The 25,577-nt window shown below is 48.6% G+C and overlaps 1 protein-coding gene across 1 annotated transcript; it reads right to left on the reverse strand.

Moving 5' to 3' along the window:
- Positions 1–180: 180 nt before the first annotated feature.
- REXO2 (RNA exonuclease 2) lies at positions 181–24,114 on the reverse strand. The gene is made up of 7 exons (XM_075329303.1): positions 23,844–24,114; positions 21,346–21,429; positions 20,757–20,834; positions 14,211–14,322; positions 6,829–6,937; positions 4,207–4,260; positions 181–467 (listed from the first exon to the last, which is right to left on the reverse strand). The coding sequence occupies exons 1-7, from the start codon at positions 23,982–23,984 to the stop codon at positions 383–385; spliced, it is 663 nt and encodes a 220-aa protein (XP_075185418.1). The 5' UTR covers positions 23,985–24,114; the 3' UTR covers positions 181–382.
- Positions 24,115–25,577: the final 1,463 nt, after the last annotated feature.

Below are 25,577 nucleotides of genomic sequence, written 5' to 3' on the forward strand. Positions count from 1 at the left end.
TTGATACCCCCCAATAATGAGTAGAGAGACAACCTGGTTCTTCCTTCCTACACAGGTGCATAGAGTAGGAGATGGACAGAAGCCATATTCAGGGCCCCGGTGCACAAACACAGCCACCTCCATTATCACCAGGCAGGGCCGTCCATGGCCGACGCTCTATAGTCATATACAAAATACAGCTGTGGGTGGGAGCATTTTATTGGTAAAAACAAAATTCAAAATATGCAACTTTATTGATTTTGTAAAACTTTCTTGCAATCCAACCCTTCCCTCCCATTAATCGGATGAAGCAACCAGAACCTCGGTTTTACAAATGAACGTGTAAAGTAACAAAGCTGAGCCTCAGTGCTGGTGCACAGCGAAGAACGGAAAACGCGCACATCTACTTCTCCTCATTCACCTTCTTAAAAATGTGCTGCCTGTAGAAGTGAAGTTCCTTGATGCTTTCTTGGATATCATCCAAAGCTCTGAAAATGGCAAGAATGAAGCGTGAATAAACCAGAGGAGCGAGGACAGCAGGAAAGGGTTAATCCTGCACTATGTGATAACAAGGAAGGTTTAGGAAAGGAGAACCTGCCACCAAGAAAGTGGGGGGCAATCTGCAGCCCCCATATTATAGAGGAAAGGGAGTGGACAAGACCGATACATGGAATTTTGAGAAAAGACTCAATATACTGTGTGCTTTATTCATTTAACCCTTTGCTCTTATTGGGTCTGGTGTGACTGACAGCTGTCTTTGTATACAGAGCTCACCGGACTAAAAATTTAAAATATTGCATGAAAGCAAAAGTGTATGGATTTCAGACATACAACTGTCCTTAGTCATGGTCGGACCATGACCACTGTGGCTAAGGATAGAGCTATGTCCAAAATGTGATAGTTTTTGCCTTGCTTTAATACTTTGAATGTACCTAGAACCTTTGTACTAATAATTTAGAGATGTTTAATATTGAAATTGGTGTTTATTTATGGCCAGTTTATTTATGGCCACGGGTCAGCCGGTGTAAATCCATGCATTGAAAGTATCGTCAGATCAAGCTCACTGATGGACTCTTAAGGCCCCGTTACACACGACGTATCTAACGATATATCGCCGGGGTCACATATTCCGTGACGCACATCCGGCATCGTTAGCAACGTCGTGTGTAACAGGTCTGAGTGAGTGTTAACGATCAAAAATACTCACCTTATCGTTGACATGTCGTTCATTTTCATAAAATCGTTACTGTTGCAGGACGCAGGTTGTTCGTCGTTCCCAAGGCAGGACACATCACTATGTGTGACACCGCAGGAACGAGGAACATCATCGTACCTGCGGCCGCCAATGAGGAAGGAAGGAAGGAAGGAAGGAAGGAAGTGGGCGTGATGAAACGTTCGTTCACCTCCGCCCCTCCGCTTCTATTGTGCGGCCGCTTAGTGACGCCGCACGAACCGCCCCCTTAGAAAGGAGGTGGTTCGCCGGCCACAGCGACGTCGCTAGGCAGGTATGTGTGACGGGTCTTAACGATGTTGTGCGCCACGGGGTGCGATTTGCCCGTGACGCACAACCGTCGGGGGCGGGTGCTTTGACCTGCGACAATGAGCAGAGAAACAAAAACAAACAGTAGAAAATATTTAAAAGAAACCAAATTGCAAAAATGATTTTTAGCCCAAAATGCATGCATTTAATATATAAAAAAAAATAATGCAGCTGAAGCTGTTCATATGCTTGTAAGTGATTTTCCCCATCTAATATTCACAGAAACTTTGGGGAACCCGCTGAATAGCAGCAGTGCTCCCACCTGTGATGCAGGAAGCTATCACACAGCCCCCATGAAAGTGAACCCCAGCTGTTCAAAATTACCAAATCCTAACTCCTCAAAAGGAGTTAAAATCCTTTAACTTTTTTACTTTTCTCTACTGGGATCCATTTTTGCCAAAAAAAATATGCAGCTAAAAATCAGGCCAATATAGTCATGTGACCCAAGCAGTGAACGCTTTTCATTTACCTTTAAAGGGAACCTGTCACCTAGAATATGCGTTCTGAGCTATCAGCAGACGCATGTGTGCCCTAATTACACCTGCCTACCCATCCCTGTGCTGTAAAATTGTATAATATGAAAGTAATAAACGTTTTATTACCTTCATATTTCCTATGTAAATAGCAGGGTATTTAGTCCCATGGGCGGCGCCTTACCCTATGGACGCCTGCACACTTTCCGTGGTATCACGCACCTGTGGGCGTGATACCATGGAGTCATATGAGCGACGTCCTCGTCACTCATTCTATCTTGCGTGCATTGCGGCAGGCTTCTCTTCCGGGTTCTCCTGGTCAGTTTCAGACGTGCACTGCGCATGCGCAGTGCGCGTCTGAAGCCGGCGAGTGAACACCCGGAAGAGAAGCCTACCGCAATGCGCGTCGTGGGACCAAATACCCTATTTACATAGGAAATATGAAGGTAATAAAACGTTTATTACTTTCATATTATACAATTTTACAGCACAAGGATGGGTAGGGAGGTGTAATTAGGGCACACATGCATCTGCTGATAGCTCAGAACGCATATTCTAGGTGACAGGTTCCCTTTAAGAAAACTCCCTGGTGCTCTTCTGACATCTGGTGGAAATTTAAGGAACTTACTTGTTTGGATATAATCGCAGGTTTGGGGGACTCTTCAGGCAACAAACCCATACCAGAGGGATCACTGTGATAACCCAGCAAATGGGAGAAACCAACAAGCAAGGCCATATACCCCTTCAGACACCACAGCATCTGAGGGTCTACACATAAGTGAGCTCACTATTGACCCCACAATGCTATTGTGAAATAATATTGAATAAAAAAAAATAAATAGAATATAAGCCATATTGTTTAAAGGGAATCTGTCCCCAGGTTTTTGCTCCACATTTGAGAGCAGCATAATGTACGGGGAGAGATCTTGATTCCAGTGATGTGTCACTTACTGAGCTGTTTGCTGTCAATGTTTTCTCTGCTGCAGATCTAGCAATTACATAGAGCTCATGAATATGCTGGACTACCTGGAAGCACGCTAAGTACTCATGTAATGATAATCTACTGCTGATTAATCAGTGATTTTATCAAAACGATACTAAAACAGCCAAGTAAGGCTGCTTTCACACTACGTCTTTTTAACATGCGTCCTGAACGTTTTTTTAACGCAGAAACGGATCCAGTGCAAATGCGTTTTCATTTCAATGCATTTGCAATGGACTCGCGTTAACATGCGTTCACCTGCGTTTGCGTGCGTTATAGTGAGGATCCAGAGACTTGCAGTTTTTTAACATCTTTCAAAAACGCTACTTGTAGCGTTTTTGAGCTGCGTCCAACTTCTGCAAATTGCTGGATCCTGACTAAACAGCATGCAAACGCAGGTGAACGCTGGCATGCTGATAGACAGGATCCTGCCTGCTCTACTGAGCATGCCCAGAAACCAGCCTGGTGTGATCAGTCTCTCTCTCCTACCTCTCTGTCTCTCCCCCTCTCTCTCCCACATGAGAGCTGCGGACACTCGTAACCAAGGTAAATATCGGGTAACCACTTATCTTAGTTACCCAATGTTTACGTTGGTAACGTGTGCAGGGAGCCCGGCTCCTAGCAGCTGCAGACGCTTGTAACCAAAGTAAATATCGGGTATCCAAGCAAGTATACCCGATGTTTACCTTGGTTACGAGCCTCGCAGCTGTCAGATGCCGGCTCCCAGTCTGGCATGTTTAGTTCCCCTCACTCCTGATCACATGACTCCAATGCCCGCCCCTAAACATCCAGTGACAGGATCCTGCAAAGTAACATGCGTTTGCATGCATTTTTTGCTGTAAAAGCAGGATCCGCTTTTGCAGCAAAAAAACGTTCAGGACGCATGTTAAAAAGACGTAGTGTGAAAGCAGCCTAAGTGACATTGCTGGAATCAGGATCTCTGCCCCTACATTATGCTGCTCTCAGATTAGGTGGTGAAAACCTGGTGACAGATCACTATTATCTGACCCATTATGTGTTAAGTCCAATTTACTGATTAAACTTTTTCATTTGAAGGGGGAACGGGGTAAATTTTTTCTTTTCATTTTGATCACTGTGGGCTATTAACATAAGCTTTATTAAACCGACCTTTACCACTGTAACACAATAGTGTGCTTTTTATGAAAAAATTATTTTATTGTTTTGGGGGTTTTTTGTGTTTTTTTGGGGGGGTGGGGCAATTTTGCACCTACCTGTGAGAAGCTCTTTTCATTGGTGCACACTCATACTCCGCAGGATACCAACGTCTGAAATGAGAGGATACATCTTTGTAAGTTTCTAATTCTTTTACATTAACCATTGCTGGACACCTAGAAACACTTGGAAAATGTTCATAGACTGGAACAGGTCTTCTACACTTTCCTTGCCCTGACATATCGGCCAGCCCCGACCCCGGAATGATGTGTCCATGGGCTGACCGCAGGTGGCTACAGCAGATTAGAGTTAGAAAGAAGCCACAGGTTGTCATTTTGTTGCGCCTTCAGGATGGTCATAAAAAAATTTAGGATCAGCTAGACAACAGCCAAACAGTCCTGACATGAAAGATCAGTCTTTGCAGGCAGAAGTCGGCCGTCATAAACAGATGGTTGAGCAAAAAGGGTCAATATCCAATGTGTCTGACTGCTCTTCTGTGCATAGTCCGTGTATTTCCATCAATTCCACCCTCAGACTGTCTCCATGCCATCACCGAAGAAGCAGAGACCGGGAGGGACTATGGCCGACTCTCCGCATGAGCTCGACAGAGTATTCCCTTTTTAAGGCAGACAAAATGCTGTTTGGCCTCCCCCAATTTTCTTATTGTTGTTTAATATGTCAGCCTAAGGACGAGCTTCTTCATCAGAATTGACATATCCTAGGGAGTTCCCGTGAAAACTGAATAAAACCAACTTCAACATTTGGCATCTACTCCAGATCTTTTTATCTCCTTTAGGCCGGGTTCAGGCAGTCGTAAGGTTTGTATAGTGACTGCAATGCCCGCACCGAATCCAGAACGCCAAACCAAAAGGCATCAGATATGCGTATGAAGGTGGCGAGTTCGGGTCAAGGGGTCCCGCAACAGTCACTGTTTTCCAGCCCATTTGCGAACTATTAAATACGTCCGTCCGAACCCGGCCTAAAGGAACACCAGGGCATACACTCTTTGGGTGGAGGTTTGCACATGATACACTAAGCTCCATTGTTGAACATCACTTGTCCTTGCTTAGATCTCAGATGTACATCTGTTTCAGAAGTCTCACAGGTGCAGGATCTTGGCCTTCTTTACTCCTCAATGCCATAACCCTTAACCCCTTCAGCCCCCGGGCACTTTCCGTTTTTTTTTTTTGCTCCCCTTCTTCTGAGAGCCGTAACTTTTTTATTTTTCTGTCAATCTTGCCATTTGAGGACTTGTTTTTTGCAGGATAAGTTGTACTTTTAAATGAAACCATAAGTTTTACCATATAGTGTACTGGAAAACAGCAAAAAAAAGTCCAAGTGCGGAAAAATTACAAAAAATGTGCGATAGCACAGTAGTTTTTGGGATATTTTATTCACCATGTTCACTATATGGTAAAACTGATGTGTGGGTGTGATGCCTGAGGGTGGTGTCAGTTTGTAGACACCAAACATGTATAGGTTTACTTGTAACTAAAAAGGTTAAAAAAAAAAAAAATCACAAGCTTGTCCAATAAAAGTGGTGTACATTTTGCGCCATTTTACAAAACCCGTGGCGTTTTCATTTTTCGACATCTCTGGCTCAGTGACAGCGTAATTTTTGCGTCTCGAACTGACGTTTTTAACGGTACCATTTTTGCACAGATGCTACGTTTTGATCGCCTGTTATTGCATTTTGCGTAAAACTTGCGGCGACTAAAAAAAAAAAAAACGTAATTTTGGCATTTGGAATTTTTTTGACGCTACGCCGTTTACCAATCAGATTAATTGATTTTATATTTTGATAGATCGGGCATTTCTGAATTCGGCGATACCTAATATGTGTATATGTGTGATTTGAACATTTAGGGGTTTTTTTTTTAACATTTTAAAACTTAATAATAATAATAAAAAAAAGTTATTATTATTATTATTATTATTATTAATAATAATAATATTATTTTACTAGGTCCCCTAGGGGGCTATAAGGATCAGCAGTCTGATCGCTCTTCCATGTCTCCCGATGGGAGCAGCATCACTCAGACCGGGAGAAATGGTCATCTCCAGTAACAGCGAGTACTTGGCTGTTTGTTTACAGGACCTTAGTCATGTGAACACAGGAGTCATCACATGACCCCGTGCTACCATGACAACCGGAAGTCACGTGATCACGTCACATGACTTCCGTTATCGGGCGGTGAGTAAATCTTCAGCGCGATCGCGGTTTTAATGGCGCTGTCACTTATTGACTGCCATTTAATAGGTTAAAAGGAATGGGCGGATAGCGATTCTGCTCGTGCCTGGCAGGCACACAGGTCAGCTGTACAAATCAGCTAAGATGTGCACCGATCTCCCCCGGGACATTAACACTATGACCACCAGGACATAATTTTACTGCCCGTGGTCGTTAAGGGGTTAAAGAATACTTATGAAGAGACTGAACTAAACAGCCTAGAAAGCAGTGGCCTGCTGCCTCCTGGGGCACTCTGTATAAACCCCATATGGAGAGAAAGAGATATGAAAAGGTGAAGGCTTTTACCCCAAATGCTCCACCAGCTTTCCTTCCCTCATCACTTTACCAACCCCGAACCATCTACAGGCTTTACTGGCAGAAAAGCATTAACCGTTCGCTTAATGGAAGGAGTGCCGTCTGATAGACCACCGAGAAAACAAGTATTACTTACCTGCACAGCTCTTTAATAGTGCTAACATCAATGATCCTGTAATGCAGATGTCGCATAAACTGAGGCATATATTTTACCAGGAATTCTTTATCCACGTGCACAGAATTCCCTAAAAAAAAAAAAAAAAAAAAAAAAGAAAACTTGTACCTGTATTCAATGGTTATATCATGATGAAGGGAATTTTGTTTACTTACCGTAAATTCCTTTTCTTCTAGCTCCAATTGGGAGACCCAGACAATTGGGTGTATAGCTACTGCCTCCGGAGGCCACACAAAGCATTACACTTAAAAGTGTAAGGCCCCTCCCCTTCTGCCTATACACCCCCCGTGGGATCACGGGTTCCTCAGTTTTAGTGCCAAAGCAAGAAGGAGGAAAGCCAATAACTGGTTTAAGAACAAATTCAATCCGAAGGAACATCGGAGAACCGAAACCATTCAACATGAACAACATGTGTACCCGAAAAAACAAAAATCCCTAAGCAAACAGGGCGGGTGCTGGGTCTCCCAATTGGAGCTAGAAGAAAAGGAATTTACGGTAAGTAAACAAAATTCCCTTCTTCTTTGGCGCTCCATTGGGAGACCCAGACAATTGGGACGTCCAAAAGCAGTCCCTGGGTGGGTATAATAACCCCTCGTGATAGGACCGTAAAAACAGCCCTACCCTACAGGTGGGCAGTCGCCGCCTGAAGGACTTGTCTACCTAGGCTGGCGTCCGCCGAAGCGTAGGTATGCACCTGATAGTGTTTGGTAAAAGTGTGCAGACTCGACCAGGTAGCCGCCTGGCACACCTGCTGAGCCGTAGCCTGGTGCCGTAATGCCCAGGACGCACCCACGGCTCTGGTAGAATGGGCCTTCAGCCCTGAGGGAACCGGAAGCCCAGCAGAACGGTAGGCTTCCAGAATTGGTTCCTTGATCCACCGAGCCAGGGTGGATTTGGAAGCTTGCGACCCTTTGCGCTGACCAGCGACAAGGACAAAGAGTGCATCCGAGCGGCGCAGGGGCGCCGTGCGGGAAATGTAGATCCTGAGCGCTCTCACGAGATCCAACAAATGCAAATCCTTTTCACATTGATGAACTGGATGAGGGCACAAGGAAGGCAAGGAGATATCCTGATTAAGATGAAACGGGGATACCACCTTAGGGAGAAACTTCGGAATCGGGCGCAGAACCACCTTGTCCTGGTGAATCACCAGGAAGGGAGATTTGCATGACAGCGCTGCTAGCTCGGACACTCTCCGGAGAGACGTGACCGCTACTAGAAAGGCCACTTTCTGTGAAAGGCGAGAAAGGGAAACCTCCCTCATAGGCTCGAAAGGCGGCTTCTGAAGAACAATTAGAACCCTGTTCAGATCCCAGGGCTCTAGCGGCCGCTTGTAAGGAGGGACGATATGACAGACCCCTTGCAGGAACGTACGTACCTGAGGAAGTCGTGCTAGGCGCTTCTGAAAAAATACAGAAAGCGCTGAGACTTGCCCCTTGAGGGAGCTGAGCGACAAACCTTTTTCCAACCCGGATTGCAGGAAGGAAAGAAAAGTAGGCAATCCAAATGGCCAGGGAGAAACTCCCTGAGCAGAGCACCAAGACAAGAATATTTTCCACGTCCTGTGGTATATCTTGGCGGAAGTAGGTTTTCTGGCCTGTCTCATGGTGGCAATGACCTCTTGAGACAATCCTGAACCCGCTAGGATCCAGGACTCAATGGCCACACAGCCAGGTTCAGGGCCGCAGAATTCTGATGGAAAAACGGCCCTTGAGACAGCAAGTCTGGTCGGTCTGGTAGTGCCCACGGTTGTCCTACCGCGAGGTGCCACAGATCCGGGTACCACGACCTCCTTGGCCAGTCTGGAGCGACGAGGATGGCGCGGCGGCAGTCGGACCTGATCTTGCGCAGCACTCTGGGCAACAGTGCCAGAGGTGGAAACACATAAGGAAGCCGGAACTGCGACCAATCTTGAACTAAGGCGTCTGCCGCCAGAGCTCGGTGATCGTGAGACCGTGCCAGGAAAACTGGGACCTTGTTGTTGTGCCGAGACGCCATTAGGTCGACGTCCGGCATCCCCCAGCGGCGACAGATCTCCTGAAACACGTCCGGGTGAAGAGACCATTCCCCTGCGTCCATACCCTGGCGACTGAGGAAGTCTGCTTCCCAGTTGTCCACGCCTGGGATGTGAACTGCGGATATGGTGGAAGCCGTGTCTTCCACCCACGTCAGAATCCGCCGGACTTCCTGGAAGGCTTGCCGACTGCGAGTTCCTCCTTGGTGGTTGATGTATGCCACCGCTGTGGAGTTGTCCGACTGAATACGGATCTGCTTGCCTTCCAGCCACTGCTGGAAGGCTTGTAGGGCAAGATACACTGCTCTGATCTCCAGAACGTTGATCTGAAGGGTGGACTCTTGCTGAGTCCACGTACCTTGAGCCCTGTGGTGGAGAAAGACTGCTCCCCACCCTGACAGACTCGCATCTGTCGTCACCACCGCCCAGGATGGGGGTAGGAAGGATTTCCCTTTCGACAATGAGGTGGGAAGCAGCCACCATCGAAGAGAATCCTTGGCCGCCTGAGAGAGAGAGACGTTGCTGTCGAGAGACTTCGACCTCCCGTCCCATTGGCGGAGAATGTCCCATTGAAGTGGACGCAGATGAAACTGCGCGAAAGGGACTGCCTCTATTGCTGCCACCATCTTCCCTAGGAAGTGCATGAGGCGTCTCAAGGGGTGTGACTGGCCTTGAAGGAGAGATTGCACCCCTGTCTGTAGTGAACGCTGTTTGACAAGCGGAAGCTTCACTATCGCTGAGAGAGTATGAAACTCCATGCCAAGATATGTTATCGACTGGGTCGGGGTTAGATTTGACTTGGAAAAGTTGATGATCCACCCGAAACCCTGGAGGGTCTCCAGTGCCACGTTCAGGCTGTGTTGGCATGCCTCTTGAGAAGGCGCCTTGACCAGCAGATCGTCTAAGTAAGGGATCACGGAGTGTCCCTGAGAGTGCAGGACTGCAACTACAGCTGCCATGACTTTGGTGAAGACCCGTGGGGCTGTCGCCAGACCAAAAGGCAGGGCTACGAACTGAAGGTGTTCGTCTGCTATAACGAAGCGTAGAAAACGCTGATGCTCTGGAGCAATCGGTACGTGGAGATAAGCATCCTTGATGTCTATTGATGCTAGGAAATCTCCTTGAGACATTGCGGCGATGACGGATCGGAGGGATTCCATCCGAAACCGTCTGGTTCTCACGTGGTTGTTGAGAAGTTTTAGGTCCAGAACGGGACGGAAAGACCCGTCCTTTTTTGGTACCACAAACAAATTGGAGTAAAAACCGTGACCTTGCTCTTGAAGAGGAACAGGGATCACCACTCCTTCCGCCTTTAGAGTGCACACCGCCTGCAGAAGAGCATCGGCTCGGTCGGGAGGCGGAGACGTTCTGAAGAATCGAGTTGGAGGACGAGAACTGAACTCTATCCTGTACCCGTGAGACAGAATGTCTCGCACCCAACGGTCTTGGACCTGTGGCAGCCAAATGTCGCCAAAGCGGGAGAGCCTGCCACCGACCGAGGATGCGGAGGGAGGAGGCCGGAAGTCATGAGGAAGCCGCCTTGGTAGCGGGTCTTCCGGCTGTCTTTTTTGGGCGTGACTGAGCCCGCCAAGAATCCGAACTCCTCTGATCCTTTTGAGTCCTTTTGGACGAGGAGAATTGGGACCTGCCCGAGCCTCGAAAGGACCGAAACCCCGACTGTCCCCTCCTCTGTTGGGGTTTGTTTTGTCTGGGCTGAGGCAAGGCTGAATCCTTACCCTTGGACTGTTTAATGATTTCATCCAAACGCTCACCAAACAGCCGGTCACCCGAAAATGGCAAACTGGTTAAACATTTTTTGGAAGCAGAATCTGCTTTCCATTCCCTTAACCACAAGGCTCTGCGTAAAACCACGGAGTTGGCGGATGCCACTGCCGTACGGCTCGTAGAGTCCAGGACAGCATTAATCGCATAAGACGCAAATGCAGACATTTGAGAGGTTAAGGATGCCACCTGCGGAACAGATGTACGTGTGACCGTGTCAATCTGTGCAAGACCAGCTGAAATAGCTTGGAGTGCCCATACGGCTGCGAATGCAGGAGCAAACGACGCGCCGATAGCTTCATAGATGGATTTCAACCAGAGCTCCATCTGTCTGTCAGTGGCATCTTTAAGTGCAGCCCCATCCTCCACTGCAACTATGGATCTAGCCGCAAGCCTGGAGATAGGGGGATCCACCTTGGGACACTGGGTCCATCTCTTGACCACGTCAGGAGGAAAGGGATAACGTGTATCCTTAAGCCGTTTGGAGAAACGCTTATCTGGATAAGCGTGGTGTTTCTGGACTGACTCTCTGAAGTCAGAATGGTCCAGAAAAGTACTTAATTTACGCTTGGGATACCTGAAATGGAATTTCTCTTGCTGTGAAGCTGACTCCTCCACTTGAGGAGCTGGGGGAGAAATATCCAACATTTTATTGATGGACGCGATAAGATCGTTCACTATGGCGTCACCATCAGGAGTATCCAGATTGAGAGCGGTCTCAGGATCAGAATCCTGATCAGCTACCTCCGGCTCATCACACAGAGAATCCTCCTGCTGAGACCCTGACCAGTGAGATGATGTAGAGGGCCGCTCATAGCGAGCTCGCTTAGGCTGTCTGGGACTGTCGTCCGTGTCAGAGCCATCACCCTGGGATGCATGGGACACCCCCGGAGCCCGGAGCTCTTCCAACTGAGGGGGACCAGGGAGCAATGAATCAACAGTGCCCATGGTCTGAGTTACTGGTCTAGACTGCAAAGTTTCTAGAATCTGAGACATAGTCACAGATAATCTATCCGCAAAAATTGCAAACTCTGTCCCCGTCACCTGGACAGTATTCACAGGTGGATCTCTCTGGGACACCTCCAGCAGAGGCCCCGGCCGAGCAAGAGCCACAGGGGCCGAACACTGCACACAATGGGGGTCAGTGGAACCTGCCGGTAGAACAGCCTCACAAGCGGTGCAAGCAGCATAGAAAGCCTGTGCCTTGGCACCCCTGTTTTTTGCGGACGACATGCTGTATTCTCCACAGAGCAATCCAGGAGGGTATATAGCCAAGAATCACCAGCGACCGTTTAGTGCAATGTATCGCATGCAAGCATAAAAATACAATTGAACACTTCGTCACTAGTGGGGTCAGCACCAGAGTGCCGCTTACCGCCCGCTAAAAGCGGGTGTGTAGTCGCCAGAATCCCGTGCCTGGGTCTCCCAGAACTTGTCTCCCCTTTCCAGCTCAGCCTGCACACAGGAATGGCTGCCGGCGTTCTGTGAAGAGGGGCGGACCGTGGGCGTGCCTCAGACAAAGTGCGGGAAACTGGCTTCCCCCTGTGCTCAATGTGAGGGCTGGAGTATGTAAAGCAGACTCCAGCCCTCGGCGCTGACGTTCTGTACAGCGTCCCGCCCTTCCCCTGACTGGCAGGCCTGGGGGCGGGAACGAAACGGAACTAGGCCGCAAAAGCCGGGGACTCTAGTAAAAAACGCGGCCGACAAATATGCACGGCCAGCGCGGAAGTCCCCGGCGCACCACAAGTCCCAGCCGCGTCGCAGTAAAAACTGCCAGCAGGGGCCGGCGCGGCAGTTCCCAACACTCTAACTCCCTTAGCAAGCTGTGGGAGTGTGGCACAAGCGCGCAGCGCTATTGTCCCCGGCGCACTAACACACCCAGCAATGCTGCAGTGTGTGCGCGGTCTGTACGGGGACACAGAGTACCTTGGCGTAGCAGGGCCCTGTCCCTGACGATACTCCGCTCCATATCCAGCAGATTCCCCAGGGGCTGTGGACGGAGCACGGTCTCTGTGCCTGGAGACCGGTAAATCCCACTTCACCCAGAGCCCTAAGGGGGATGGGGAAGGATACAGCATGTGGGCTCCAGCCTCTGTACCCGCAATGGGTACCTCAACCTTAACAAACACCTCCGACAAAAGTGGGGTGAGAAGGGAGCATGCTGGGGGCCCTAGTATGGGTCCTCTTTTCTTCCATCCGACATAGTCAGCAGCTGCTGCTGACTAAACAGTGGAGCTATGCGTGGATGTCTGACCTCCTTCGCACAAAGCTTGAAAACTGAGGAACCCGTGATCCCACGGGGGGTGTATAGGCAGAAGGGGAGGGGCCTTACACTTTTAAGTGTAATGCTTTGTGTGGCCTCCGGAGGCAGTAGCTATACACCCAATTGTCTGGGTCTCCCAATGGAGCGCCAAAGAAAAGCAAATTACTACAAGATGAATATTATTGAATCTCTCCCAGACTGCAGCCAATATACATATTGAATACCAATCAGAGCTATAGGGTCTAGGTCCGGGCCCCGGGGTCTAGGTGCGGGCCCCTTCCTGCAGGGAATTCCATCCCATCGAGCAGAATCCCCCCTCATCTCATCAGCAGGATCAATGTGACAAACACCCAAAAAGAAACATCAATAAAGGGAGTTGTATGCCATGTGGGTGATGCATCCTACATAGTACGTTTTGGGTGATTATTTTCTAACATACGCACAGGGGTTTCAGCTATTGCTTTATTAGATTGTATAATACTTGTAATAATTTAAAGAGGTTGTCTGGTACTGACATATTGATGACCTGTCCTTAGGGTGCATCATTAATTTGGAATTGGTGGGGTCTTACCCCGGCACTCCCACTGCTCTGCTGATACCTGGAGCTATGGCCAGTAGCAGTAGGAGGCAGAAGCACCACAGCGCCATACAATGCATAGTGGCTAAATGTGAGTACTGCAGCTCAGATAACACAACTCTCCAATAGGATGTGTGATGTTAAGAACCGTTCTGTACCCAAGGATGGCCACTATAGAGTATCACTCTCTATCAGCCATTATAATGTGTACGGCTGTCTGATCTGGGGCATGAGCTGAACTTCCAGTAGCCATGACACCAGGTAATAAACTGATCGATGGAGGAGACAACAGCCACCACTGATCAGGTATTGATCTATTCTAAGGACAGGCAGTCAATTTTATTTCTGGAAACCCCTTTAGTCGGCCATCATTTATATTCGTCAAAAACAATAAATTCTAACTTAATGACAAAAGAGCGAGATCAGCCGTGCGGAGTGGATGCTGGTAATTGTTGATGGCACAGGAGACATAGCAGACACGGATTTTCCCATGCTGTAATGTATACAAGGTCAAGGTTTCCTTCTTTCATACATATTTCTTAGCTTCTGTCTGATCATGCGGCATAATGCAGGGGCTGAGGGTGCCATATTCTCAGCACGAGGCTCACATCTGTTCCCGCGAGGCTCCCTGCGCTCTAAGGTTTAGCTTCTGATTGTATGGAGTGCAGAGGTACAACCTGTGGACCCAGAACACAAGTGATACCCACCAGCCAAGGGGCAGATGCCAGGAGGGGTGTGCTTCCGAATGAAGGACAGGAACTCGTACTCCGCTTGTGCCAGCGATATCTTGCTGTCCCTCACAGCTTGCGTCAGGCCGGACTGCAAACCGAAAAGAAAACAGGATTAGAGGCCGAATCAAATCCTGACTATACAAGTCAGCTACAGGTCTAATGAGAGCAGCTGCACACGACAGACCCCAGACGGGCAGCACGTCCGAGGCTACACTGCTCACCTGAGGGGACACTTACCACAATGGTCTCTGAATGTGACCGCACACATCACCGAGCGCTCATGTGCTTGTAGATACCGTATATTTGTGTACATCGCCCTGCGGAGGATCTGACCCTACAGCTAGGTGCCAATGAATGATGCCAGTGTAATTTATGCCACTAACATGGCACATACACATTACATAGCAGGGACCATGTTCCCTCTACAGCACAGCTCAGAAGATACAACTTCTCAAAAGGAAATCTGAACCTGCGCAGACTGAGCTTCCCCTTCATGATCGGGCAGAGTGCTCCTGAATGAGCCAGCCTGATCACAGAGCAATCTGTACACTATGAAGATGGCTGATCTACCTCCAATATCAGCCTAGACACAGCTGGAGCTTAGAGAGGCAAGTACATTTAGGGGTGCTTCACACACAGAGAGATCGCTACCGAAATCGCTGCTACGTCACGGTTTTGGTGACGCAACAGTGACCTCATTAGCGATCTCGCTGTGTGTGACAATGAGCAGCGATCTGGCCCCTGCTGTGAGATCGCTGCTCGTTACACACAGCCCTGGTTAGTTTTCTTCAAAGGCGCTCTCCCGCTGTGAAGCACACATCGCTGTGTGTGACAGCGAGAGAGCGACGAAATGAAGCGAGCAGGAGCAGGAGCCGGCATCTGACAGCTGCGGAAAGCTGTAACCAAGATAAACATCGGGTAACCAAGGGAAGACCTTTCCCTGGTTACCCGATATTTACCTTAGTTACCAGCCTCCGCCGCTCTCGCTGCCAGTGCCGGCTCCTGCTCCCTGCACATGTAGCTGCAGTACACATCGGGTAATTAACCCGATGTGTACTGTAGCTAGGAGAGCAAGGAGCCAGCGCTAAGCAGTGTGCGCGGCTCCCTGCTCTCTGCACATGTAACGACGTTATGATCGCTGCTGCGTCGCTGTGTTTGATAGCTAAGCAGCGATCATAACAGCGACTTACAAAATCGCTGTTACGTCACAGAAAATGGTGACGTAACAGCGACGTCGTTGTCGCTGTCGCTATGTGTGAACCCAGCCTAACACTTCCACTAACCTCAGCCAGGGATCATAACATTAATTATTTGCACTAGACCACCAGGGATACATTATCTTTTTTAGACCACCAGGAATACTGACATTAAAGGGTTATTCCCTCTTCTAAGATCCTATCCCAATATGTAGGTGTTATATTGTAGCGTGTGACGCCGCCCTAACGGGCGATGTGTCGTCGGGGTCACGTCATTAGTGACGCACATCCGGCATCGTTTGATATATCATAGCGTGTGACAGCTACGAGTGACTGAACGAGCAAAAATACTCAGCTTATCGTTGCTCGTTGATAAGTCGCTCATTTTCATAATGTCATTCCTCCTTCTGCGCGCCGGTTGTTCATCGTTCCCGTGGCAGCACACATCGCTACGTGTGACACCCCGGGAACAACGAACACAGCATTCCTGCGTCCCACCGGCAATGCGGAAGGAAGGAGGTGGGCGGGATGTTACGTCCCGCTCATCTCCGCTTCTATTGGGCGGCCGCTGTGTGACGTCGCTGTGATGCCGAACGTCCCTCCCCCTTCAGGAAGAGGATGTTCGCCGCCCACAGTGACGTCGTTAGGGAGGTAAGTACGTGTGACAGGGTTAAACGACTTTGTGGGCCACAGGCAACAAATTGCCTGTGACGCACAAACGACAGGGGCGGGTGCGATCGCTAACGCGATTGCACGATATATCGTCGCGTGTGACGCCGCCCTAACAATGAGAATATTAGCAAATAACTCCAATTAGAAATATAGTATAGTTCTCCTGATTAGCTATGTCACTTACCTAATATGCAGGGCATTGCAGCTTAGGTATCCATAGTTATGACAAGCAACAGTCACTATATGAATGGTCGTAACCATGGATACCCAAGCTGCAAAGCCCTGCACATGAAGTAAGTGACATAGCTAATCAGGATTATTATACTACATTTCTAATTGGATGTATTTGCTGCTGCTGCTGCTACTACGTGTTAAACACGCACATGTCCCTCCATGTGCCGTGATTCACGGCACACGTGGGTTGTCCATGTGCAATCCGTGATATATTATCCGTGATTGCACATGGACGTATGCTCACCTGTCACGTTCCTGTTCTCCATGGTGCTGAACTCCTCGGCTCTGAAGCATCCGCCCACCGCTCTCTGCAGCTACTTCCGGGTCGGCTCTGGCTGCATTCATGAATATGCATGAGCCAGGCAAGAAGCTGCAGAGAGCGGAGGCTGCACAGAGCGTCGCTGGAAAGGTGACCTGAAAATGTTTATTATTTTAAATGTCCGTGTTTTTCTGGTGCGTATTTCACGGATCACACCACTGCGTGGTCCGTGGGACATCAGTGGTGCCTGAAAAAAAACGGACATGTCTCCGTGCGGCAATCACGGTCACGCGTGTATGCCGCATGGAGACACGGTCAGTGAAATATCACTGATGTGATTATAATGGGTCTACGTATGTCAGTGATTCTAATACGTATAAAAAAGCACAAACGTACCAGAATCACTTACATCTGAAACAGGCCTTAGAGCTGGGAATACCCCTTCAATGCTTTCATTGACCTACATCAACAGGGAAGCTCACATTTAACCCCTTTATTGCCACATGGAACCAGTAAGTCTGCTATTAACTCCTTCACTGCCTTAGACCACAGGGGATGTACATGTTAACCTTTGGGGTGTTGAAAAGACCACCCACATGTGCTGTACTATAAATTGGCACTAATTTGAAATTTAAACTTAAATTCCATATCAGTTGTGTCACTAAGGCTGGGCTCACACCAGGATGTATGGACCACAATGACTCCCCCTGATAAAAACATTGGTGCCGAAACGAGCGTTGGGGACAGTGGCGTCACGCTATTCATACTGGTAAGATGCTTTATTCCCCGGCTTTGTATTTATTTTTCAGCACTTCCCCTTTATACATGTTACTCTGTAACAATGATATAGCTGCACTTTCTTTGTATATATTGGCTCTTTTTTATTTTCCACGTATTATATGCCTGACATTGCACTTTACTATAATATCTGCTATTTGCACACACAGACACATACAGTACAGACCAAAAGTTTGGACACACCTTCTCATCTCTAGAACAACTATTAAGAGGAGACTTTGTGCAGCAGGCCTTCATGGTAAAATACCTGCTAGGAAACCACTGCTAAGGACAGGCAACAAGCAGAAGAGACTTGTTTGGGCTAAAGAACACAAGGAATGGACATTAGACCAGTGGAAATCTGTGCTTTGGTCTGATGAGTCCAAATTTGACATCTTTGGATCCAACCACCATGTCTTTGTAGAAAAGGTGAACGGATGGACTCTACATGCCTGGTTCCCACCGTGAAGCATGGAGGAGGAGGTGTGATGGTGCTTTGCTGGTGACACTGTTAGGGATTTATTCAAAATTGAAGGCATACTGAACCAGCATGGCTACCACAGCATCTTGCAGCGGCGTGCTATTCCATCCGGTTTGCGTTTAGTTGGACCATCATTTATTTTTCAACACGACAATGACTCCAAACACATCTCCAGGCTGTGTAAGGGCTATTTAACGAAGAAGGAGAGTGATGGGATGATACGCCAGATAACCTGGCCTCCACAGTCACCAGACCTGAACCCAATCGAGATGGACCACAGAGTGAAGGCAAAAGGGCCAACAAGTGCTAAGCATTTCTGGGAACTCCTTCAAGACTGTTGGAAAACCATTTCCGGTGACTACCTCTTGAAGCTCATCAAGAGAATGCCAAGAATGTGCAAATTGGGATTCTGATCTGGCTTATATATCCTGAGTCATATTGCAAAGGATTGTCGAAAATCCACTTGTGACTTTTAGGATCGCTACTTCCAATAGGTGGCGCTGTGCTAGAGTTTGTCTCCTTTACTGGAGAGACAATTTGAAGAATGTGCAAAGCAGTAATCAAAGCAAAAGGTGGCTACTTTATAGAACCTAGAATATAAGACATATTTTCAGTTGTTTCACACTTTTTTGTTAAGTTTTTCATTCCACATGTGTTAATTCATAGTTTTGATGCCTTCAATGTGAATCTACAATTTTTAGAGTCATGAAAATAAAGAAAACTCTTTGAATGAGAAGGCGTGTCCAAATGTTTGGTCTGTACTGTACATAAATATATTTTTTTTAGTTTTTCCTTGTCCTTTTTGTATACTTTACTACACATAAATATAAATTATTTTTTTTGTGTAAATAGCATTTCTTAATCTTTTAGTGCAATATTATTTTGGCTCCAGTGCAATATATTCTTATATTGTACAATAGTATATACTGATTTTTGCAATACTATTGGGTCATTGCAATTGTATATCTATATTTTTTCTTGTAGTTCGGCTCTGTGCAATTTTTACAATTTTTTATATATTTTGTTACATTTCTTTACCAGTTTAATATGAAATCTGGACTGTGGTGCCACCTTGTGGCTGTTTGTGGTTATCACCAACATTTATCATATTTAAATACACCTAACAATATATCTAATATATAAAGGGGGGTGTGTGTGTGTGTTAAAGGAAATCGCACGTACAATCACAGACATTCCATTTGACTCAGGGAACATCATAGTCTAAGTTTTGAGGGGAAATTTTAACCCCGCACTTTACAGTTATTCGCCAAAAAACCTGCCTCTATTAAAGTCAATGGAGCTGGGAGCCACAGTGCAGCCAGAACTTCAGAAGAATGCGCAGCCACGCCCTTATATGGAATGTTGGCGTGTCACAATGCAGCCAGGGAAAGAGACAGCCAGGGAAAGAGACAGCCAGGGAAAGAGACAGCCAGGGAAAAAAAGACAGGGAGCCAAACAGAGAGACAGTAACTATCCCGGGCATCGCTGGGTGCTACAGTTAGTAATATTTATATAGTGCCATTAATTCCACAGTGCTTTTTATACATAGTAATAAAATAATAAAAACGATATATTTTACTTTATTGGTTATTTGAGCACATTGTTTCCTTCTATGAATCCTTGTATATGTAGTGTGTAAGCGCTTTTCTAGTTCAGTGACAGCGCAACTTTATTATTCTTAATGTGATAAGATGTAGATAAAATTTTAGTTTGTGCTGACATTTGGGTTTGTTTGCTTGTATGGCCCACAATACCCGGATGGATCGTGGGCCTCCCAACCCAAACTTCCAGCCTCATAGATACACTAAGCAAGATTATACTGAAGACCGGTGATATAACCCTTGAAATAACCGTTTGGTGCCAACTGCTGACCACTGTTTGTATTATCTTTATGTTATATTTTAAACATTGCGTCAATAAAGGTTCATACTTTTCTATGAATTGCTTATTGTTGTACAGAATTTTTTTCGTTCTTAGGCTTTGATTTCTGTATTAAGCTATTTTCCATGAATTTAGGCACCCATTTACATTTTCTTTATTTGAAATGTGCTTTTTGTTTGCTCATTGTTTATTACTAATCCCTACATGAAGAGATCTTTAGAAAAAGTGATTCTAAAGCTCCTTTATGACATGTTAATGAGCAAAGGAACTAGTCCCAAGGGCGTTACTTCACCGACTAGTCCACCCTCTTAGCATGTTAGGCATGCTAACATGCTATTCAATGCTTATTGCCCAGCGTCATCAGTGGTGACGTGTGTGCCTGTGTCTGTTGTCACCGTCTCAGTCTCCAGCTTAGTGCCCAGTACCCATAATCAGAACAGTCCCCAGCATGTGAACTAGATCTCTCTAAAGCCGGAACGTGTACACCCAGCTTTATACTGCGCATGACCGAAAGTGCTGGGACTTCTGATCATGCGCACTGACCCTAAGCCGGAGTCTGAGGTGGTGACAATGGACATATTTAAGCACGACACAGCTGATGATGATGCTGAGCACTCGGCAGTGAATAGCATGTTAGCACGCCGCCCCTGTGGGTGTGCTAACATGCTAAGAGGGCGGACTAGCCGAGGGATATAACACCCTTGTGACTAGTCCTCGCACTCATTAGCATATCATAAAAGATCTTTAGAAATACTTTTTTTCTAAAGATCTCTTTATCTATGCTAGTGTATACAGGGACGGTTAGACAGGGATTAGCAATATACACCCAAAACTGCTCGTGGTTCTGGGTGCAGATTGGACCTGACAGGTTCCCTTTAATGGTGCTGACAGTGTTTCTATCCTTTTCACAAAAGCAACACTTATTTTTGCTGAAAAAAAACCCCAGTTATTAAAAATAATGAAAAGCCGCAGGCTGAGTGTGTGTGAGTGCAGCCGGTGCGTTGTGTGGCACCTAATCTTACCCTTCCATGATGATCCTTGCACCATTTGGACATGCCGTCCAGTAACTCATCTGGCTGCTTAATAATCAAATTAGGGCCCTGCAGAAAGAAAAGTCCCCGTTACCACTGCTCAAGATCACAAATATACTTTTATGATTTTTCATATTTTCTAATTATACAGATAGATATTCAGACACATCTAGTAAAATGACATTGTCCACAGGCACCCGGCGACTCCATGTCCTGCCACATCGTGCAGTATAAGGAATGTATGGCTGCGATATTTAGGTTGTTTCCTAAAGGCTTGTAGGTAGAAGAAATAATGATCTAATTGATATTCGCCTACCAGCACCCCATGGATACAGACCGCTCCGGGGTCTCTGCCGAGACAGGAAAAGGAAACGTCACTGTCCCACAAACAGCAGGACCGCTGCAGCCTGTGACTAGCTGCAGAGGTTAGGTGACTTTGTCAGTTCAGCTCCATTAAGCACCAACACGTTATCCCAATCAGAATATGACCTTACATAAGGTTTACTTTAATCAACAGCCATAAAAAGGAAGACTGATGGAAGTGTCGTCTGATTATAGACCGGCATTGGCGCACACTTACCTCAGCAAGGATATTGAGGTTGGAGTCTGTTATTAAACAAGCCATCTCTATAATCTGGTCCTTCTTAATGTCCAGTCCGGTCATCTGCAACACAGAGACACCAACAGACATAGGGTCAACATGTTATACCCCTGACATTTCATAGAAACCCCCCCCCGGCCAGCAGGGCCAATGTAGCCAGAGAAGCCTGCACACAGTGCATAAGGCCGGGGCCACATGGAGATTACTGCGATCCTTACATGACACTCGGCTCGCGCTGGCAGCACAGCAGGAGCCGAATGTCATGCGAGTGTCCCTGCGACTGAGGTCTGATCATGCGATCGGACCTCAGCTGCGGGGGGCGAGTCGGCTCTGAGGAGGGGTGGGCCGGTGCTGCAGAGGGGGGGGGGGGGAGAGGGATTTATCTCCCTCTCTCCTCCGTTGCCAGCTATTTGCCATTCCGGTATACCGCAAGTGTAGTGCGATTTTTCTCTCGCCCCATAGACTTGAATGTGTGCGAGAGAAACAGGATCACATTGCACCCGCAGCATGCTGCGATTGTTTTCTTGGTCCGATTAGGGCTGAGAAAATAATTGCTCATGGGTGCTGGCACATAGAGTAATATTGGTCCAAGTGGAATGCGATGGTTTATCACATTCCACTCGCTCCGATTTTCACGCCGTGTGGCTGTGTGACTACAATCGTAGTCACAGAGGGTGCATCTGGGCCCATGCTGGAGGGGTCAGCCGCCACGAGCACCGACCTCAGCTGGATGTGTGTCCGAGAACGTACATTCAGCTGACATGTATTGCTGCACAGAGACCCATAAGGTCCCTGCACAGCAATACATGCTGCTGGCCAATCAAAGGCCAGCAGCGAAAGAAAGCATGCCAGGCATTGGTATCACATGGCAGCGCGGTCATGCATCACCATAGCAGGCACACCAATGTCAGGTGCCGACCATACATACCAGGACGGAGGAGATATAAAATTATACATATATACATACAGTACATACACCAGGATGTGAAACATACATATACCAGGATGTAGTATACATACAGTCATGGTCAAAATTGTTGGCACCCTTAAAATTGTTCCAGAAAATGAAAGATTTCTTCCACAGAATTAATTGCAATTATATGTTTTGCTATACCCCTGCTTATTTCTTTTGTTTGGAATAGCACAAAAAAAAAAAAAAAAAAAAAAAAAAAAAAAGAGCAAATTGGACAAAATTTCACACAAAACCACAAATATAAACCCAAAATTGTTGGTTCCTGTCCAAAATTGTGGGTAAATATTGTTCCATGCATGTGATGCTCATTCAAACTCACCTGTGGCAAGTAACAGGTGTGGGCAATATGAAAATCACACCTGAAACCAGATAAAAAGGGGAGAAGTTAACTCACTCTTTGTATTGTGTGTCTGTGTGTGCGTCATTAAGCATGGAGAACAGAAAGGAGAAGAGAACGGTCTGAAGATTTGACAAACACAATTGTTGAAAAATAACATTCTCAAGCTTACAAGTCCATCTCTAGATGTTTCTGTGTCCACGGTGCGCAACATAATCAATACATTTACAATCCATGGCACTGTAGCTAAACTCCCTGGATGGGGACGGCAGAGAAAAATTGATGAAAGATTGCAATGCAGGATAGTCCAGATTGTAGATAAGCAGCCACAATCAAGCTCCAATGAAATTCAAGCCATCCTGCAGGCTCAGGGTGCATCAGTGTCAGTGCAAACTATTTGTCCACATTTGAAATAAACGAAATGCTATGGAGGAGACCCCGGAGGACCCCACTGCTGATACAGAGACATGAAAAAGCAGAGAGTGCAGATTGCCATCATAAGTAAGCCAACATCCCTCTGAGAATATATCTTGTGGACAGATGAGACCAAGATAAAGCTTTTTGGTAAAGTGCATCATGCTACTGTGTACTGAAAACTGAGGCCTACAAAGAAAAGAACACAGGACCTACAGTCAGATATGGTGGAGGACCAGAGATGGGGTTGCTCTGTTGCCTCTGGCACTGGGTGGCAGGAATCCTTAAAACATGGGTTAATTTATAATTTCCTGGGAGAAACACTTCATTTGCTGGAACATTTTCAAGGGACACTTTTCAGCAAGACTGTATATACGAGGACGGGGGACATCTGGGGAGGACATTTCATTGGTGGCCGGCCACAGGGGCCCAGGAGGTTGGAGGCCCATTACCACCAAGCAGGTGGAATTTCGTATTTTGATGAGATTTTAGGCAGCGTTCAGGTCTCAGCCACAGGGGCGGCGCTGTGATTTCTACACTCCTGGCTGCAGCCAATCACTGGGCTTTGTGGGGATCTAATGGTACAATTATGTAGAGCCCACTGATTGACTGCAGCGGCCATACTTACTATAGTCACCGCTGCAGCCTGTCAGCAACAGCCTACCGAGGAGCAGGCCATTCTGTATACCCTGCCAGGCCTCTGTATGGAGCACTGACGCCCCCGGCTGTACCGACGCCGGCTGCAGCCCTCACCTCCAGATCCACCCACACCATGCGCTGCTCCATGTCCCCGGACATGCCGGCACACGATCTCACGGCCGGGAGCGGAGACGTCTGAGTACCAGCAACAAATCGAGACGTTAAGGCGGTGAGGACCGACCGGGCTAACAGCATCACCGGACACAATAACGGCAGGTGACGGCTCCGCTGCTATGGTTACAGGGCGCCCGGGAGCACGCTGACACCGCCACCAGCCAGCGCTGAGGAAAGCGGAAGCAGCCTGCCGGCACCAAGGCCCCGCCCCGCGCCGCTGATTGGTTCCAAGCCTAGCGTAGGTGGGTGTGGTCTAACATGTCACCGAGAAACACCCCAGATGTTGTGATGGACGAATGCGCGCTGAGCATCACTGCGGGGGCACAGCCGGCACTGAGGGGGGACAACCGGCACTGAGGGGGGACAGCCGGCACTGCGGGGGCACAGCCGGCACTGAGGGGGGACAGCCGGCACTGAGGGGGGACAGCCGCACTGAGGGGGGACAGCCGGCACTGAGGGGGGACAGCCGGCACTGAGGGGGGACAGCCGGCACTGAGGGGGGACAGCCGGCACTGAGGGGGGACAACCGGCACTGCGGGGGGACAGCCGGCACTGCGGGGGCACAGCCGGCACTGAGGGGGGGACAGCCGGCACTGGGGGGGGACAGCCGGCACTGAGGGGGGACAGCCGGCACTGAGGGGGCACAGCCGGCACTGAGGGGGGACAACCGGCACTGAGGGGGGGACAGGCCGGCACTGAGGGGGGACAGCCGGCACTGAGGGGGGACAGCCGGCACTGGGGGGGGACAGCCGGCACTGGGGGGGGACAGCCGGCACTGAGGGGGGACAGCCGGCACTGAGGGGGGACAGCCGGCACTGAGGGGGGACAGCCGGCACTGGGGGGGGACAGCCGGCACTGAGGGGGGACAGCCGGCACTGAGGGGGGACAGCCGGCACTGAGGGGGGACAGCCGGCACTGGGGGGGGGACAGCCGGCACTGAGGGGGGGACAGCCGGCACTGAGGGGGGACAACCGGCACTGAGGGGGGACAGCCGGCACTGAGGGGGGACAGCCGGCACTGGGGGGGGACAGCCGGCACTGAGGGGGGATAGCCAGTACTGCGGGGGGACAACCGGCACTGAGGGGGACAGCCGGCACTGAGGGGGGATAGCCGGCACTGAGGGGGGACAGCCGGCACTGAGGGGGGATAGCCAGTACTGCGGGGGGACAACCGGCACTGAGGGGGGATAGCCAGTACTGCGGGGGGACAACCGGCACTGAGGGGGGACAGCCAGCACTGAGAGGGGACAGCCAGCACTGAGGGGGGGACAGCCAGCACTGAGGGGGGATAGCCAGTACTGCGGGGGGACAACCGGCACTGAGGGGGGATAGCCAGTACTGCGGGGGAGGGAGGGAACTGCGGGGGATGGCAGGAACTGCATGGGACAGAGGAAACGGGTGGGGGCTCTGCTGGGAACGTCTGGAACTGTGGGAGACGGATGGAATTGTGGGGGGCAGAGGGAATTGCGGAGGACGAGGGGGCACTGCGAGGGATGGTGGGAACTGTAGGGGTCCAGCGGGGATGGGGAGCACTGCAGGGCAGACAGCATGCATTGGGGGGACAGCAGGCACTGCAGAGGACAGAGAGAGCTGCTGGGGATGGGGGCACTGCGGGGGGATAGTGTGCACTGTGGGGGGATGGCGTGCATTGGGGGGACGGATGGCACTATGGGGG

This window comes from Anomaloglossus baeobatrachus, chromosome 11 (genome assembly GCF_048569485.1).
Source record: "Anomaloglossus baeobatrachus isolate aAnoBae1 chromosome 11, aAnoBae1.hap1, whole genome shotgun sequence".
NCBI classification, from domain to species: Eukaryota; Metazoa; Chordata; class Amphibia; order Anura; family Aromobatidae; genus Anomaloglossus; species Anomaloglossus baeobatrachus.

What these genes read in the sequence shown, in the direction of transcription:
- REXO2 (XM_075329303.1), bottom strand. Translation starts at nt 23,984, where the DNA reads ATGCTGTTAGCCCGGTCGGTCCTCACCGCCTTAACGTCTCGATTTGTT. An exon ending in TGGTGTGGGTGGATCTGGAG is followed by an intron (nt 21,430 to 23,843) that starts GTGAGGGCTGCA and finishes TCTGTGTTGCAG; the next exon opens with ATGACCGGACTGGACATTAA. An exon ending in ACTATTAAAGAGCTGTGCAG is followed by an intron (nt 4,261 to 6,828) that starts GTAAGTAATACT and finishes CTCTCATTTCAG; the next exon opens with ACGTTGGTATCCTGCGGAGT.